Consider the following 18,611-nt stretch of genomic DNA (forward strand, 5'->3'; position numbering starts at 1 on the left):
TTGATGACACCATCATTTGTTATATTGTCGCCAAATAATAGTAATTGCAGTACTGGTCACTTCATATTGTTGGACGACTCTCAGCATCACACAATTTTTTTCTTTTATGTCCTTACATTACATCAGAACTGTTTTTGAGAGTCAACACTTTTCAAGATGTTCTGTCCTTTTTGTACACTGCAAAAATCAGTAACCATAATGTGAATTTTTCTTTTTTTCAACATGCGTGCATCTTCCCTCCCTTAAAGTGTGTGCGTCTTCAGGACCGCTCCATGCTACACACCCTCCTCTTTCTCCTCCTCCCTTTCACACTCACAATTTCACACACACTGTCATACACATCGGATCAGGACGGACCTCAACAGTACAGATCAACAAACATGGACACACGGCTCTCTGTCTCTCTGCTTGCCGGGCTTGTGATCCTCCTCCACGGCTTCACGGGTGAGTGCATCAGCTGTCTATCACGCAGAATTTGGGAAAACTTTCTTTCATTCTCATCTTTTTTCAAATTCTCAAAGCCAGACAAGGTCACCATGCACCTAAAAAGAAGGCAGATCAGCTGTTTGCCTGAAGATAAACCGCATGGTTAGAAGTTCTATGAAAACTACAAGACTTATGCACCTACTTGCTTTCATTTTCTTTGAAAATATGAATGAAGACCCTTGCTTATATACTCTAGTTGTGTATGCATGTGTACACAGACGCAATAGTACAGTCTTACAACTCTTAAAGTTGTTTCAGACAGGATCTTGCATTCAATTATATCGAACTATATTGCTGCTTTGTTTTAATTGTAAAATCTCACTGAAATGTTGTGGTTGAGCAGTAATAGAAAGTATAACACAATGTATAAGTTGGTCTCACAAGCTAGCTGTGTGTATTTTTAGCACTGTATAGGACTTCTCTGCTTTCTGTCAGCTCCTGTCTGACCCAAGCAGTACGTTCCGGTCACACAGTGGAATAAGTTCCCAGCATTCATTGTGAGGCATATTTGAAGATCGGTATTATTTATGTGGTGATCCTGAAGAAAGCAAAGACTGTTTTAAGTGCATTTAGAATTGGCTGCAAAAAGTTTATTTTTAGAGCAGTGCGGTTACAACTACTTTCCACCATTGATTTACTTGTTTGTGTGTCACATGCAGTGGATGCACACGCGGCCACCGCCCATCCCGACCCTTTCCTCCCTTTGAGGGTCGGACTTTCCTTCCACTTTCCTAATGGCTCTTTGTCTTTGACCACCTTTCCCTACCTCCTCCGTGCGCATTGTGTGTGTTCATCTTCCGTTAAGGGTCAGCCTGACCATTGTTCACAGTCTTACCAGTTATCCCAAGAGCACTTAGTAGTCACTTCCTTGTCCTTGCCTGACTCACGCTTATGTTGACTGGGACCCCTTGATACACCTAGCTGTCTTATTTTAAAAAAGTTTTATCATGTCTGCTTAAATTTGCCAAAATCTTGGGATACACCACCCACAAGCAATGATCAATTTATCTATTTTGGATGCTAAATGTCCTAATTAGGATGACGGGTGAGCTGGAGGCAGTTTGTTTTCGGGGAAAGAATGTATGTGCCCAGGGGCGCCGTATAGGGGTGAAAAGTGATACTGATTCTAAGGGCCCATGCCCTGAGAACATTAGGTAATCGTTTGCAAATTAAAATATTAATCATTATAATTTGAATAGGAATAAAACGAAGGGTTTCTTTTTCATGTTTTGTTTTTGGCAAAAAGTAAACACCCAGAGAGCATATGTATTTACAGTCATCCTCCACCCAAACCCTGGATTTTCATTAAATGGTTTGGTCCGGCCTTCCTTCGATCAGACCGGGAGCAGCGGTGCGCATTAACCCTAGTCAATGACTCGGACTGCACAGAACGCGGTACTGCAGAAATGTTTTCAAAACAAAATCGGGTTTTCAAAAGTGGAAAGAAAAGAAAGCAAAACAGGAGATGGGTAGAAAAGGCCAACAGGATGTGACAAAATACTTCACAAAGGAAGGTTGGTGTCTTGTGTCAGTGTAGTGCTGAAAATTAATCTGTTATCTTAGCTCCGAAACGAGGTCCCAGCTCACTCCGTAAGAAATACAGGATTTTCCTGGCCTCGATGAGCGACATACACCTATTGAGAAAAAATTAATTCCAAATCATGACGGCATTTTTTTGGTATCCTACAGATGTTGAAAGTTGGTGTGGAAATGTTCTTTTTTTTTTTTTTTAAATCTGCTTGAATCCAGTTTGTCAAGAATTTATTGAATTTAGTTTGTCATCAATTGAATTTAGTTTGTTAACAAGGGAGCTCGCTTTGGACCTGTAGCCTATAGCGGATATCGCGAGTTTCCAGATGAGGCTAAGCCTACTCCATGATGAAATACTGTAATTGTTTGCTAGCTAGTGTATGCTCCACTTTTAGCTTACATTTAATCAGTACAGCAGGCAATCCCTTAGCAATCTCTTCATACTAAAACAGCTGTATACTGTATACTGTAATGTATACTGTAGTATAGTTAAGTTAAAACAAAACATTTATTCTAAGTCATTTATTATGGTATTTGCTTTGAGAATATTTCTAATAAACATATATTTAGATTGTAAAAGATGGCCTTGAGTACATTTCTTATAGAAGATATCAGTCTATTCATTATTGCTCTATACGCTGTATGTTTACATAAATATATTCTCATCTTAAAATAATGGAGAAAATGCAAAAATTAGTGTGTAAAGATTCACCAGAATGCAGGAAATTACTTAGTTGATCCTCTAAATGTGTGTGTGTGTGTGTGTGTGTGTCCCGGCACTGGTGGTGGGGCCCAAAATCCCTGGCAGCGCCCCTGTATGTGCCCGTGACTGGTCGACATCCAATCACAGGGCACACATAGACAAACATCACACTCGTGAACAAATTAGACGCTTCACCTGTGACAGCCTTGAAGAAAAGTAGTCTGTACTGTATATCTTCCAGTGTTGTTCAAATTACTTTTGAAAAGAGTTATTGTTATACTTAATTCTCTGTAACTAATAACTAGTTATTCAATTACAAAAGTAACTTTTTAAAAAAATTGAAAAAAACTGTATTTCCACTCTGAAAAGCCATTGCAGCGTGTTTTCGTGTTCATTCAGAGTGTTGTGTGTGAGCGTAAACTGGGTTTGTGTGTCTGTATTAAGTACAGCCATACCAGTAAGACTGTCATACTGTCTCTGATTGGCTTACCCTGACATCTTGTTTCAAGGAGATAGGTTTGGTCTCAACATTGGTCGGGACCATATAACAGCTTAACATGCATGTACACTTTTTGCTGGGGACAGGATACCGTTCGATTCACACCTTTGTTTTCAAAAACTACTAAAGAAACATTTTGAAGTGCAAGTCCCTTTATGAAAAAAACGGGGAGCTATCCAAGAGTGCATCCACTTATGGGGGACACTCGAGCCCCCTAGACTCGAACTCAAGTATTGTAGCATAAAAGTGATTTGGGAAAAAAATGAATAAAAAAATATCTGTGGTATCCGAAGACCGATCTACATCTGAGGCATACTAGACTACCCCAAGACTCGAACCAAAGTATTCTCATGAAATTCTGATGTGTGAATTTATTTCACAGATTTTTATTCATGTCAGTTCATGTTAATATTGATGTCGGTGTCAGCCTGAGGTGGACCCATTCTCAAATAGCTCGTTTTTTTTAAATAAAGGGACTTGCAATCTGAAGCCAGCTTGTTGCATTACCGTAATGCACATAATGCAAACAATGATCTAAACGAGGGTCAGTTAGCTCGACTTCGTTGTTCCTTGTGGAGGCTGGCCTGACCACAGTCGTTTTGCAGGTTAGCAAGTTAAGACAGTTTAATATTATGCTAACTCTGATGCAGGTTGGACTTTCAGGAGTATAATTAGTAAAGTTGCACCGATACCGATACCAGTATCGGCAGGGGGCGCCGATCCGACCCGAATTGGTGGTATCGATATCGACGAGTACCAACATTTAGGGCGCCGATACCAACTACTGGCATCACTTGAACGCAAATGTACTGTCCTCCCCACATGAGCTAATTTCCCAAATCCCGTTGCATTACATCTGTATGTCTTTGTCTCGAAATTACCAAACGAAATTAACTCCTTCGTCTTCAATTTTAAGGATGTAAACTACAACGCATAGCCACGATGTTACGCTGCTCATCTAACATGGCATTCACAAACGATTAGCATGCGTAAGCTAACGCCTGCTATTATAGCGCCGATGGGATCAGAAAGGTTAAAACCGTGGGAGACTAAGCAAACTCATGGTTTCATGATGAACCATTGAGTGGCAAATTAAGAGCGCCGTACTTCAAACTCGTCCTGTTTATGAAAGTCGATTGTCATATGTGTTGTGAAGTAATGAGCAGAAGTGACTTCTGTGACCAGACAACACTCAAGCGGCGCCTCGCGCACACTAGATATCATCAAATAGCAACCTAGATGTCCTATGTTAGATCCCATGCCAACTCTCGCGCGCACACACTAGATATCATCAAATAGCAACCTAGATGTGCTACATTAGATCCCATGCCATTAGCTGCGTGAGCCCAGAGCGACGCGTAGTCCATATACAACATTGATGAATTTGAAACCGCCATGACTGAATGGAAGTTAAGCAGGCCAAATCAATCCATACCAGTGACTATAGATATTGCTGTAAATACTGTTGATTCAGTACATGTTACAGATGAAATCGGACCACAAATAGGATGTTTTGCTTATATGGTAAATATAGCTGCTAAGAGAGCTGCAGCAATCAACAGTGTGCCCCACTTTACAAACAGTAAAGATTGTTCTCAGCACTTATATACAAAATTTCTTCAGATCAGTAAGAAGTAAGCACATAAATATTATGCACTAAAATGCTTGTTTGTATGATGTTATTTTTGCTTGTTAGCAAATAAAAATAACAATAATAATAACAGTGGTATTTTCTGTTTCAGAGCATTAAATGTATTGAATTGTATCGAAAGTCGTACCGAACCATGACCGAACCATCCCTTATACGTACATATATAAACATATATATATATATATATATATGTATATACATATGTATATATATATATTTTTTGCTAAGAGAGTGGTATCGGAATGGTATCGGTATCGGCCGATACTGCACAGCCAGGTATCTGTATCGAACCATCCCTTATACGTACATATATAAACATATATATATATATATATGTATATACATATGTATATATATATTTTTTTGCTAAGAGAGTGGTATCGGAATGGTATCGGTATCGGCCGATACTGCACAGCCAGGTATCTGTATCGGTATCGGGCCCAAAAAATAGTATCGGTGCAACACTAATAATTAGTGGCATTTTCTCCACTTCCACAATTTCTTTTTACATTACTTACATTGGCTGCAGCTGGCCGAAAAAAAACAAACCTCTAATATCCCTCCTCTTTGAAGGGGGAAAAGGAGGCTGCATGTTGTCGACCTGAATCTGTTGGGGCTGTGTGAGTGTGTGCCTGTGTGGCTTGAGGGTGTGGTCAAGTCATCAGCCAATCAAATGTGCATTGTAAAATGACAGATGGACTTACGTGCCATGACGCTGCAAGAGGAGAGTTTTCACTTGAATCATGTAACATAAATAACTTGGATAAGTCGTATAATAGGGCCGTTATAGAATGAAAAAATTTAATGTGTTATGTTAAAACTTGCAAAAAGTAGTTCCTTTATGTAACATAATGAGTGTAAGGCTAGGTTCATACTGCAGCTTTTAATGCACGAATCCAGTTTTTTCAGACCTAACGGTCTGAACGTGACAAGCCGCATAGAAATGGATCATTTCAAATTCGATGTGGGTCACTTTCGTATGTGGTTTAAATCAGATTTGGGCTACGTTTTTCCAGAATGTGGCGGCGGTTTGAACATTTAAGTCTACCAAATCGGAATTCATGTGGCAATTACGTCAGCAAAGATCGAGAGCGGCAAGCAAGACGGCAGCGACGTAGCTGTTCATTAGCATTAGCGCCTAGCATGAACTCTGCTTTTACTACGCAGGAGGCGGGCTTGACAAGTCATAAAAACTACAATGCAGAAAAGGACACGCCTAATAATGCTCAGTTTCGTACTGTGCGCCAAATGAGCAATGTTTCAGTAGTGCTTACATGGCTGAGTCGGGGAAAACCGACGCACGTCATACACGCACAGTGCGTAGTTATTTGTTTTGATGCTTCTGCGCATGCGGGTCAGTTTGCTCAGCGCGTCTCGGACTGTGAATATTTGCTCATGCGTTATACTTGAATGGGCTCAATGGGCAAAGGCAGTCCGAACGGGCACCCCAAAAAACATACAGTATATGACAAAAAATTTGAATTGTGTATTAAAACCTGCAGTGTGAACCTAGCCTAAGGGTGTTAGTTCCAAGACTTATATCGTCTAACAATTCTTTTATAGCTCACTTTGGCGTGTACTAGAAACTTCAGCTGTACAGATGCCATGTTCGCTCTGCAATTGATTTTTGTGTTTTGTCGTGAATTAGTTGTTGTATCAGTCTGGTAAAGTAATTTGTGCCATTTTGATTACTGCATTTAACTTTGGAGACAACCAGTCCTTCCTCGAACTTCCTGCTGTTGGTTGAAAATAGAAACTCTCATGTGCCACACTTAGCAGCTTCAGATTTGGATGCCTGTCCTTGTAACTGCATGCTGTACCAACAAAAATAAATTTACTAAGGGTTTCCCCACATTACTGAACATTATATTCTGGTTAATAATGCTTTCAACGCCATTGAATAAGATAGGAAAGACTAGGGTATGACAGGGAAGGGCAAGTGCGACATTTTAGCTCATTGGCTGCAAAAGACGGCACAATCAATCGCAGCGAATAGGTTTAAAACAATGTCTTCAAAAAAACTTCAACTTCAGTTTTTAAACTTGTATTTCGTATCAATCTGACAAAGAGGAGCTAAGAAAAATTGTTGCAAAAGTAAGAAGCAGAAGTTACATTGTTTATATTCCACTGTGTTTGGGTGTTTGGTAGTCAAAGGGAAAGTCATGAAATTTGGTTATTGGTTAGCGTGGGAAATATTTTAATTGTTGCTTTGAGTCCAATCATCTTTTGGCATGTGGAACAAGCCGCTGTGTGGATCCATACATGGCCAAACGGGTCGCTCTTCTTTTGTCTCCACCATGACATCAGAAGAAAGACAGCTCAAATGTGCCAGTGACCCAAGACATATTCACTTCCTGTCGTATCGGCCAATCAAGCGGGGTCAAAGAGCAGCCACATTGGACTTGGCTCATCTAAAGGGCACTGCTGTCTGTTCCTCAGTGTGACAATAAATGCTCTTGTTCTCCCTCAGCATGCAAAATGGAGGATAGAGAGATCTGGCTGAGGATCAGCACAGATAGAGCAGAGGAGATCCACAAATCTAGGTCTTTTCAGAACATTTGCACACCGTAAACTGCCCCTTTTTTAAGTTGTGAACCTTACTGCGGAAAAGTGGCGTGTGGAGCTCTTTAACTGACGTTCTCAAACATACAAGACGGGCAGTATTTTTCATTGGACAAACACTAATGGTTTGAAAATTTCATGGAAAACTGCATATGAATTAAGTTGCGACAGGGGTCAGGTCAAAGATGTTGCTCTGTGTTGAAAAAGTAAAATGACATCACTTGTTCATAGGAGACAGTTCTAGATTCCATTTCATAATAGGGTAATTTTTTTTTAATAGGGTACCATTTGTGTCTCTAGCAGGGGTCGCGTTAACCGAATATTTTCCGTCGTTGACAGATTTTTTAAAACGGTGACGGAAAAAACTGAAGTCCATCCGTCATTTTGACCGGTTGCAATTCACACCCCAGACCACAGGGTGGCGAGTGAGCATATTAATTAGCTATTGTCTCTCTTGATGCATGACGTCGTTGGCCTTACTCTGAAAAATGTCAAGGCAACTGAGTGTCCGAAGTTTCTTCAAAAAGCCCCAAAATGACGATGGTGTTGATAAAAGAGGTGAAAAAACAGGGACTGCACAAGCGGGCACGCAATTCAAGTCCATGCGCACCAGGAGGAAAGTGTGAGACTACGTTCAGGCCACAGCAGATGAACTGTTAATTTCATTGTTCCATATGCTACATATGGTAGGCTACCTACCTACTGGGGCCACAGTCAGCTGTTTTTGTCACTGCGGAAAAAAAGTTACATATTCATCTGCTTGATGTGTGATGGCACGGTGTGGATTCTCTGTTAAGCTTGTTCGGACAGAATATTAACTTAAAATGAATGAAAACTAAATACTATTGAATATGTTGAAGCGGTATGCAATGTTAAGAGTCTTGTTAGCTGTAGGCGCACTATCCTATTCCCCTCACTATCCACTCGCGGGGGCCTGCGCTTGTCAGTGACGTTCCTTATTCTCGCTATATGATTATACAACTTTAACATTTGTTAATAATATGCTCTGTGTGTAGTATCATCCATCGCTTTTCCTTTTTAAATGGGCACTTATAAGCGAACGCAAGAAGTAACAACGGGAACATTTTTAAACAGGCATTTCACGGGAGAGCATTTCGACTCTGCGGCCAATCATATAGCAAGAGCGAGTGGATAGCGAGGGGACCACACGCGGCTCTTAAGTGTCTCTGTCACGTGACTGTCGTAGCCGGTAACGCGCTCGGCCAAATGGACACACAAGTACGGAAGGTGAATTATGCCAAACAAAGGGTCACCACAATGTCATTATCATCATTTAAAAAATTTAAGTGACGGGTAAAAATAGATTATGACCGGATTTTTATGACCCTGTCAGTCAAAATGACAGACAACGAAAAAGTCTAGCGCAACCTCTGGTCTCTAGTATACTGTATATTAGGCTGTATTTTCACTAAAGTTGGACAAATACTCATTCAACATTTTGTGTATTAACAATTATAAATCCAAGGGTACAGCATTTTAAATTCTATGTTTTTAAATTCGATTTACTTCTGGTAAAAGGTTAGTATGGAATTTTACTATGTCCAAAGTGTGTTTCATTCGAATTCAGTCTTTAAAATAACTTATCAAAATAAATAAATACATAAATAAAAATCCAAAATAATTGTTGTAAGTTTATTGTCCTGGCTAAACTATCTTTAATCATATGTATCATATGTAATATATGTTTTTGAATGAGAATATCTCATGTAATTTGAAAAAAAAAAAAAAAAGTCTATTCATCCCCAGTTTTGTTGTCCACTCGGTTAAGTTGTTGGTGTCCCCTTAGGAAATTCCGAATTTACTAATAAGATTCCTCTTCCGCGATAACATCACATCAGTGGTGGGTATTTCTACTTTGGTAAGCAATTTCATTTTTTATAAAATACAAATTAAATTTAAATTTAATTGAATCAGATCTTGCAGTTTTATGAAGTATGTTCAGTGTGGTTGATCATAACGTGTCCGCTCTGTTAAAGCTATATATCAAAGAAATGAATTGATTCATTTAAAAGGTTAATTTGTAAAATTGTACATTTCTCATCAGCAATCCAAAGTCATGTTAGCTATTATCCAAGCAAAGCTAGGGTGAGGGCTAACTTTAGCACAAAATGTCACCTCTGTTAGTGTCCACTCTTATGTCCAAATGGAACTCTATTAAAAAAATGAGCCCACTGCCTGTAGTTAGCTGGGATAGGCTCCAGCACCGCCGCGACCCTCGTGAGGAAAAGCGGCATGGAAAATGAATGAATGAATGAATGAATAATGAAAGAAATCAAGGGGCGTAGGTTTGCATAGGGACGGTAGGGACATAACACTACCAACTTTTCAGGATGCTGAAATTGGCCCCACCAACTTTTAAGCAACCTTATTTGCATTATATAATGACTTCAGTTATATAGATATTATTTAGATTGTCTTCCTTTTATGTTTTAACGATAGAATCGACCTGACCATTATTAAGTACTTTCCTTACTCAGATTGACCCCTTATTAATTGCTAAATGTGCCAGTCCATTTTTTTCCCCTCAAACGCACGTTGGATTGGATGATGACTTGACCCCCCCATCCCCCCCCCCCACACACACACACACACACACACAATCACAGCCCGACAGAAAAACCACATGCTGCCTCCTCCACCCCCTTTGAAGACTTGGGATATTAGAAGTTTTTTTCCACCAGCAGCAGCAGCAGCAGCTACTATAAATAATGTAAAAAGACAATGTTATGGAGGTGGGGAACACACCACTAATTTTGCTACTGAAAGTCCGACCGGCATCAGAGTTAGCATAACATTATTCCATGTGAATTTCTGGAACTCCAGGAGGAAGCTGCATTGAGAGAAATATCCTCCTGTAATTTTTCTACTGTTAACGTTAATTAAACTGTAGGAAATGTAGTGAACGAAGGATTACCCTCTTACCGATAGTTAATTGCTGATTAACAAGTTTGTATTTCTTGTGTATGTTAGTATAATCTGTGTTCAAATATTGCAATTTAAATTTGCTATTAAAATCCAGACACTTATCCTGGAAGATTTCAAAATGTTTCTTTAGTAGTTTTTGAAAACAACAGTTTAAATCGAACAGTGTATCACCTGGACCAATACACATGAAAGTTAGTATAAGTCAATACAGATTTTGCATTGATCATTTAGCCTATCAATTAATAAGGTTCATATTGGTGAGAAATGTAGCCCTGACCATTGTTTACTCAGTCTGTTTGGTCTTATAAATGTCCCGTCCCCAGCAAAAAGTGTACATGCAGGTTATGCTCTTATATCGTCCTTACCAATGTTGAGACTAAACCTACGCCCTTGAATGAAATGAAATTAAAAAAATGACCCAATCCATTGTTTTCGCTCATACTTTTCATTTTCCTGACTCTCTAAATCCAATTGTGGATTAATACCATTCCCTTTAGTTGCTAAAAATAATACCAATACTACTTGAGGCATCTTAATCGCTGGATAAAGTCAGATTCTTTTCCGTCACACCATGCGTGATTGAGTAATTGGACTTATTGCTGTAGACTGTCAAGCATCCCAACAGCAGATCCTAGTCTTGTGAAGTTGTGTGCCGAACAGAATGTGCAAGCCTTGAGCCGTTATCATGCAAAGCAGCTTCCAAAGTCTAAAACTGTAACTCATGTGGGCCTCGATCCGCATCAGTCGCACCTTTAAAGGGCAGAAATTCTTGTAATAGCGAAATATGATACACAATAACTTGTGACAGAAGTTCACCGAGTATTCAGATAAATCAGACATGGACAAAAATTTTGGGATACTGCTGGTAGTAAGTAAAGCGAAGGGTATGAAAAAACAGAACTTCATTGAATCCTTTTTTCAGCCTTTTTTCAGGGGCATGGACTTTTTAACAACTTTTTTCTTTTTTTCATTCATCTCTTTTAAAGCACACACACTTCCTTTTCAGTATGAGACAAAATATAACAGTGTCAGTAACCCTGTCCATTAGAACACTATCAAATACTTTTGCGATGACCAACAACGGGTCGGCCATCCCGGTTGTAAAAGTGTGTTGCTCGTCAGGAATCGAACCAAAATAGGCAGACCCGCTCTTGGTGTTCGTAAATCAACAATGAAGGAGTGTATTTCAAGGCATAACCTATTAAAGACTTTAAAAGCTACTTATTGATCGATGACAATGTGTTTTACTATCTTATTTTAATTGGCAACACTCACAAGCTGGTCATAGCCTCAAAATAGAACAAACAAACAGTATTACATTGGCAGTATGAGTGAACTGACTTATGAGTTTTTTGAGATAGGGGCTTTCATCTGGACGATATTTTACTTTGACTTGTGAGGAAATGTTTTTTTATAATGTGCAATATTATAGTCTTGTTTTGTTGAAAAATATTACCAACAGTTCAGTTTTTTAGGTTGGCTAGAATGGACTAATGACATTTCCATTCTTTTCAATGGGTAAAAGATTAGCAATACGAGTGTTTTGAGTAAAGGGCGTAGCCACCTAACCAATTATTCCTATATCTCAAGGCACAACTGTATATCATATTTAGCTTTTTAGCCATTCCCCCTCAAGGTGTACCTAATAAAATGGCAAGTGAGCTAAAAACACAGTCAATATTATTCCATGTTGAAGGAATCTGAGCTTTTAGCCAGATTGCCGGAATCACGCCAGTCGAACTGAACCGTCGGAATCGCGCAGTTCCAACAAGCCGGGCTGGCAGAACACAAACAACCCGGCCAAAGGGCCAAACTCCGAGTGTTCACCATAGTTTTAACCGCTTGTACTGACTCCATTTTAAAATCTGGAAAAAGGCTTCGAAATACAAGTTGACAATTTATTTCAAGTTGGCAGGAGTCATACAGCACAGAGAAACCCAGGCGAGAAGGCAAACTGGATCCAGGGTCACCATATGACAAGTCAACAAAAGATTCCCGAGAAAAATTACAACGATTAGTTAAACATTCAGTCTTTTAAAGGCTCTGGTGAGGTGGGCTGTGGTTAGGAAGAAGGGTGTGCTTGGGCGTTGTTTAGGATTATTCTCTGTGTGGAGAGGGAAGGAGGGTTTCGGGCATTACTGTTGTCAGGGCAATGAGAGTTGAGGATTTTGCCACCTAAGCGCCACGTGAGTGCTTAGTGTCAACTTCTCAGACGCGGGTTCCTCGTTATCAGATGTTCCTCGTGGCAAGACAAGATGTCCCGTCATTTGTTCTGGATTGTCCAGAAGAGCTGATTGCGGGATTTGGTGGTGGAAACGTGGGCTTATAGATGCCTTGCCCATCATCATTGTCAGCGTCAATCTTGCTCAGTCAGCTGCATGACGCGTGCGTTGGGCTTCTGTGGCCAGAAGGTGTCCTGTATCTGTTCTGCCCTTATCTGCCCATTGTCTTGGCGCTGCAAATTCTAATCATTTCGAGTCCAACTGTTCATAATATCAAATATATTCAACTATGACATAAATGCTATTTATTTTATATTGGGTGTGTTAGAGTAATACAAACAGTAAATATGAAAAAAAGATACTATTCCCTTCAATGTCAATACTCAACTATTACTACTAGTAACTCAGTTTGACCAATACGACTTGCAGTTGTTGAAAGACTTTTACAGTATTTGTTCCCCTTTGTGCTTTGACGTGTTGTAATGGTTCACCTGGAAGCCATAGGTTTCCTTTTATGTTCTGATCCTTCCATTGATGTGAATCCTGTCCATTATCACCATTACCAGGGTCAATACCAAGAAGCATTGGAGGCTGGTTGGTGGACACAGCTGCTTCCAGGACTTTGTGCTGTTTTCATCGCTCAGCTGCGTCTCTCTATTATTGTGTATGCAGGCAGTACTTTATGCTTTTAAACAATTCAAGTCTTGCTCGGATGAAAGATTTACGGAAACACTTGTTTTAAACTGCGAGGAAGGAAGTTTGAGTGTGTTTTGTCTCACTCAACAATTATGTCTACAAAATAATCTTAGTACTCCTTATTCTAAGACTGTTGGAAAGGCTAGGTTTAGCAGGTTACAAAATACTTGGCCACTCAGACACGACAATCGACTGGTCGTTCTGAAGGATTTGGTATTCATTGCCCATACAGTGTGTGTAGCTCAAATTTTTGAGAGCAAAAAGTTTGGCTGAACGTTGGCTCTTATCTAGGAATACAACAAATTAATCACCAATATTTCACGGCACCGCTAAGCTTGAAAAGGAATGGTTAAATGCACATTTTTCATAAATACAACTACAATATACACCTCAAGATCCGAAATTAATTCGTTCTGGAGTGGCTTTCGTATAATGAATCGTGTTTTAAATGTAGATCGCCTAATTTGTTCCATGCTCGAACACCCAATAAATTTGCTGTCATGTCCTCAGATTGCCCGTGTTTATTTGAAATGCTTTGTTTCCACCAAACTTTCCAGCTCATTTTACAGACATTATCACATGACTACTCCACCTCATAGTAAACACTGAGTGCTAAAAGATGAGCTAACTTTGGCAGCCGTTGATGTTTGTGCCTTGATAAAACATCGCTTGTAAGTTATTTTTGTTTCATATACATGAACATTTTGTAGCAAATTTTGGTGTGTGCATACAGTGATCCCTCGTTTTTTTTTGCGGTTAATTGGGACCAGAACCCACCGCGATAAATGAAAAACTGCAAAGTAGCGCCCCCACCCTAAAAAAAAAAAAAAAAAAATTGTGAAAAAGTGAAAAACATGTCTTATATTAATCTCTTTTCAATGATAAATCTGAATAAATATATGGAACACACACAAAAAAATGGGCGGGGTGGGATGGGGGCTACTTCACGGTTTTTCAATTATCACAGCGGGTTCTGGTCTCTATTAACCACGGAAACCGAAAAATCACTATTTCTTTTGTTTACATTTTGAGTCAAACATGGTTATATTATTATTATCTTTCGTATGATTGATATATTTTTTGTAATATTGAGCAAAAAAAGCTTTAAAAAATGTTTGTAAAATGAAATTTTCATGTACCTAAGCTTTCATTTCTTGAGGTACCACTGTATTCTTATTCAAAAATTAAAGAGCCAGATTATGTATTGCCATTTCATCTCTGTCCAATGAAGACCATCCACATCTTATCTCTTTTAACCAAAAAAAAAAAGAGTTTTAAACATTTGTTGGGTCCAGTTAAGTGCTTTAAACCAACAATGTGTCACAATGAAATTCATCAATAAGTCTTAAAAGAGCAACATGATTCTGATCCGTTGCTCTCTTTGTGAACACAATGTAATTCCAGCTGTATAAAGTGGATTACGGGCCACCAAGTCTCTGTCCGGTCGGACTCGTACCACTTAAAGCACCGTGCTAAGAGCAACAGCTGCACACAACTGGTCATGAAACAATGATCAGAACATGCACTCTCACACTTTTAGCTTATTTGCATTGACAACATTATTGTTACGTGAAATAAAACATGTACTCAAATGTTCAAAAAGAAACAGTTCTTTTATCCATATTTAATGCTAATGTATTGTACTGTACTTCAAAGTTAAACACAACTGAATTTTATTTTAAAATGTAGCAGTAGCTGTACTAACAAAAAGATACTTACAGTTGATCAAAATCGTGCTACTAAGTCATTGCAGATGAATATATGTTTTCTCCACAACTTTATATATTAACGCAACACTAATAATTGCATCAAAAAAGAGAACCGAGCTCACCGTTCAGTCAGTACATTGACAGTCTTTTGTTGTTTTGACCTCTTTTTTTAAGCCTATCGTCACAGTAAATTATGCTTTACAACCTCTCTGTTCAAAAGCAGCGAAAAGACACAAACAGGATGGAGGGTTCTGTGGCGTCTGCAGATTCCTAGTAGGAAAAATGACTGTACCTTGTAAGACAGAAGAAAGGCAGGATGTCTCTGACGTGCTTGTCTTCAAAGAGTCGTTGTCTGGCGAGGTTGACATTGAAGCCGCGTACACTCTGCAAAGAAGTGATCAACAAAACAACCCATAATCATTATCATCTTAAAAGTTATGTAGTGCTGCAAATTACAGTGGGGCAAATAAGTATTTAGTCAACCATCAATTGTGCAAGTTCTCCTACTTGAAAAGATTAGAGAGGCTTGTAATTGTCAACATGGGTAAACCTCAACCATGAGAGACAGAATGTGGAAAAAAAACAGAAAATCATATTGTTTGATTTTTAAAGAATTTATTTCCAAATTAGAGAGGAAAATAAGTATTTCGTCACCTACAAATAAGCAAGATTCCTGGCCTGTTAAAGAGGTCTAACTTCTTCTAACGAGGCTCCACTCGTTACCTGTATTAATGGCACCTGTTTTAACTCATTATCGGTATAAAAGACACCTGTCCACAATCTCAGTCAGTCGGACTCCATACTCCACTATGGCCAAGACCAAAGAGCTGTCGAAGGACACCAGAGACAAAATTGTAGACCTCCACCTGGGAAGACAATCTACAAGAGGTAAAACGCTTGGTGTAAAGAAATCAACTGTGGGGGCTATTATTAGAAAATGGAACACATACAAGACCACTGATAATCTCCCTCGATCTGTGGCTCCATGCAAGATCTCACCCCGTGGCATCAAATTGATAACAAGAACGGTGAGCAAAAATCCCAGAACCACACGGGGGGACCTCGTGAATGACCTACAGACAGCTGGGACCACAGTAACAAAGGCTACTATCAGTAACACAATGCACCACCAGGGACTCAAATCCTGCACTGCCAGACGTGTCCCCCCGCTGAAGGCAGTACACGTCCAGGCCGTCTGCGGTTCGCTAGAGAGCATTTCGATTATCCAGAAGAGGACTGGGAGAATGTGTTATGGTCAGATGAAACCAAAATAGAACTTTTCAGGAGAAACACAGGTTCTCGTGTTTGGAGGAGAAAGAATACTGAATTGCATCCGAAGAACACCATACCCACTGTGAAGCATGGGGGTGGAAACATCATGCTTTGGGGCTGTTTTTCTGCAAAGGGACCAGGACGACTTATCTGTGTAAAGGAAAGAATGAATGGGGCCATGTATTGAGAGATTTTGAGTGAAAATCTTTTTCCATCAGGAAGGGCATTGAAAATGAGATGTGGCTGGGTCTTTCAGCATGACAATGATCCCAAACACACAGCCAGGGCAACATTGGAGTGGCTTCGTAAGAAGCATTTCAAGGTCCTGTGAAAAGCTTGTGAAGAGTTACAGAAAACGTTTGGCCTCCATTATTGCCAACAAAGGGTACATAACAAAGTATTGGGATGAACTTTTGGTATTGACCAAATACTTGTTTTCCACCATGATTTGCAAATAAATTATTTTAAAAAATCAAACAATGTGATTTTCTGTTTTTTTTCCCCCCACATTCTGTCTCTCATGGTTGAGGTTTACCCATGTTGACAATGACAGGCCTCTCTAATATTTTCAAGTGGGAGAACTTGCACAATTAGTGGTTGACTAAATTCTTATTGGCCCCACTATATATTAAGGAAGAGAAGTGACAATGACCAAGATTCAAATAAGAGTTGAAGACCCTTAATATTGAGCAGCAACAAGCCCAAGGTCTACTCAGCTGGACCATAGTGACGCCAACCATTATCATGCAAGCACAACAGTTAAATTACGGTGTCATCGGCAGTCCCAAAAAATGTTAAGGAGCGATAAGGGAGGCACTTAGCCTTAAGACACTCAGCATGTTGTTAAATAACTGTGATGAAATAGAAATAGAGAATCTGATGATTGTGATTCACCACTTGTAAAAGTCAGAAGACTGAGAAAAGCGTACTTCTAATTTGACAACAAGACTTTGTTTGTCCTTAGCAAGCTGCATTTCAGTGAAGCCAGAAAATCACCAAATTTGCCACAGTATATCATACCTACTGAGAAAAATTATGCTTTGATTGAACAGTACTTGATTTCATTTTTAAAATCCATTCTGAAACATCTCATTGAATCTCACCAACAAGCAAGGTGTCCTAATGATTCATTGATTAATGTCCAAACCTGAACAATTATCATCATTTCCATTTGATCATCGCCAATGTCATTTTGCCACATGTAGCACCATCATCATTCTCCCAGTCATTGCCTTCACATATATCGCCAGTATGTGGACACCAGTTGAATCCACTGCTATGCGTTTTTAGGACGATCCGAATTGAAAGCTTAAAGCTGTCAGCAACTTCTACCTTCCTCCAAATAGCAATTAAATCTTAATCAATTCATTATCTTTCAACCTTGACAATTTGTAGAAAAGTCAGTTTTTCCCCGACCATTGACTCAGTATCCCACAATTTACTGACACATGAAAATAGACTAATCAAAAGCCGGTAAAATTGGCAGTAGACCAAAACACACAAATTAGAGGCCGATACAGTGCATATTCATATTGAAAACAAAAGCTACGTAAGAATTAGTGGGAGTGTTATTTAAAAACGTTACCCATTCCTTGCCTAATTTTTTTCTTCCTAACAATGTAGAACTACTAAAATCGCAACAAAATAAGCAAAAGGGAATATTAATCTTGAGACTAATGACTGATGTTTTACAAAAACACAAATGAAATGAGATCATTTCTGACGTACCTCAAACAAAATGCGACTTTTGAACACTTTATAATACTTATTTCATGATCATGGAACTAAAGAAACAATAATAGAAGTAGGCTTTTTAATATATTTTGGTTCTTTTAACAATTTCTGTTCAAACTCCAGATCAGGTCAGTCGTTTAGAAATATATCAATGCGCTTTTTGTTCACTGTGCCGGTCAAAGGTGGCCCAGCAGCCCCGAGGCAAGCCAGTTGTTCCTGCTCGTCATCTACACTGACGCCACTGCCACACGGACGTTTGCCTACCACAAATGAAGAACATTCCTACTCGCTGCATGGGGTGTGAAGTAACAAATGTGGTGGACTTTCCCAAGGGGAGGTTTTAAGGTGCATTTAGACACATGTGCTTTTCCATTATAGTGTGTGTCATACTGTATAAATTGTACAATATACTTCTTGCAAAAGTTTGTTGTAGTCTACTCATGCTAGTACTGTACAATAAATACACTTCGTCGGTCAAGCCAGGGGCGGACTGTGACTAAAAAGCAGCCCTGGACTTTGACTCGGCCCAGCCCACAAGAATCGCTGTACACAGACCTTCTAGGTGGGTCCGGGGGCATGCCCCCCTACGGGAGAATTTTTC

At 39.4% G+C, this 18,611-nt stretch overlaps 1 protein-coding gene across 3 annotated transcripts in view; it reads left to right on the top strand.

Annotated features, from left to right (window-relative positions):
- The first annotated feature begins 316 nt into the window (after window positions 1-316).
- The window catches only part of mcamb (melanoma cell adhesion molecule b), a 67,161-nt gene continuing 48,866 nt past the window's right edge, over window positions 317-18,611 (top strand). For all 3 annotated transcript variants that reach the window (XM_057839833.1, XM_057839834.1, XM_057839835.1), the window contains exon 1: window positions 317-444. In XM_057839833.1, the coding sequence (XP_057695816.1) occupies window positions 381-444 (64 nt within the window). In that variant the 5' untranslated portion in view covers window positions 317-380. The remainder of the gene's footprint in view (window positions 445-18,611) is intronic.

The sequence above is a fragment of the Corythoichthys intestinalis genome, chromosome 6 (genome assembly GCF_030265065.1).
Source record: "Corythoichthys intestinalis isolate RoL2023-P3 chromosome 6, ASM3026506v1, whole genome shotgun sequence".
NCBI lineage: Eukaryota > Metazoa > Chordata > Actinopteri > Syngnathiformes > Syngnathidae > Corythoichthys > Corythoichthys intestinalis.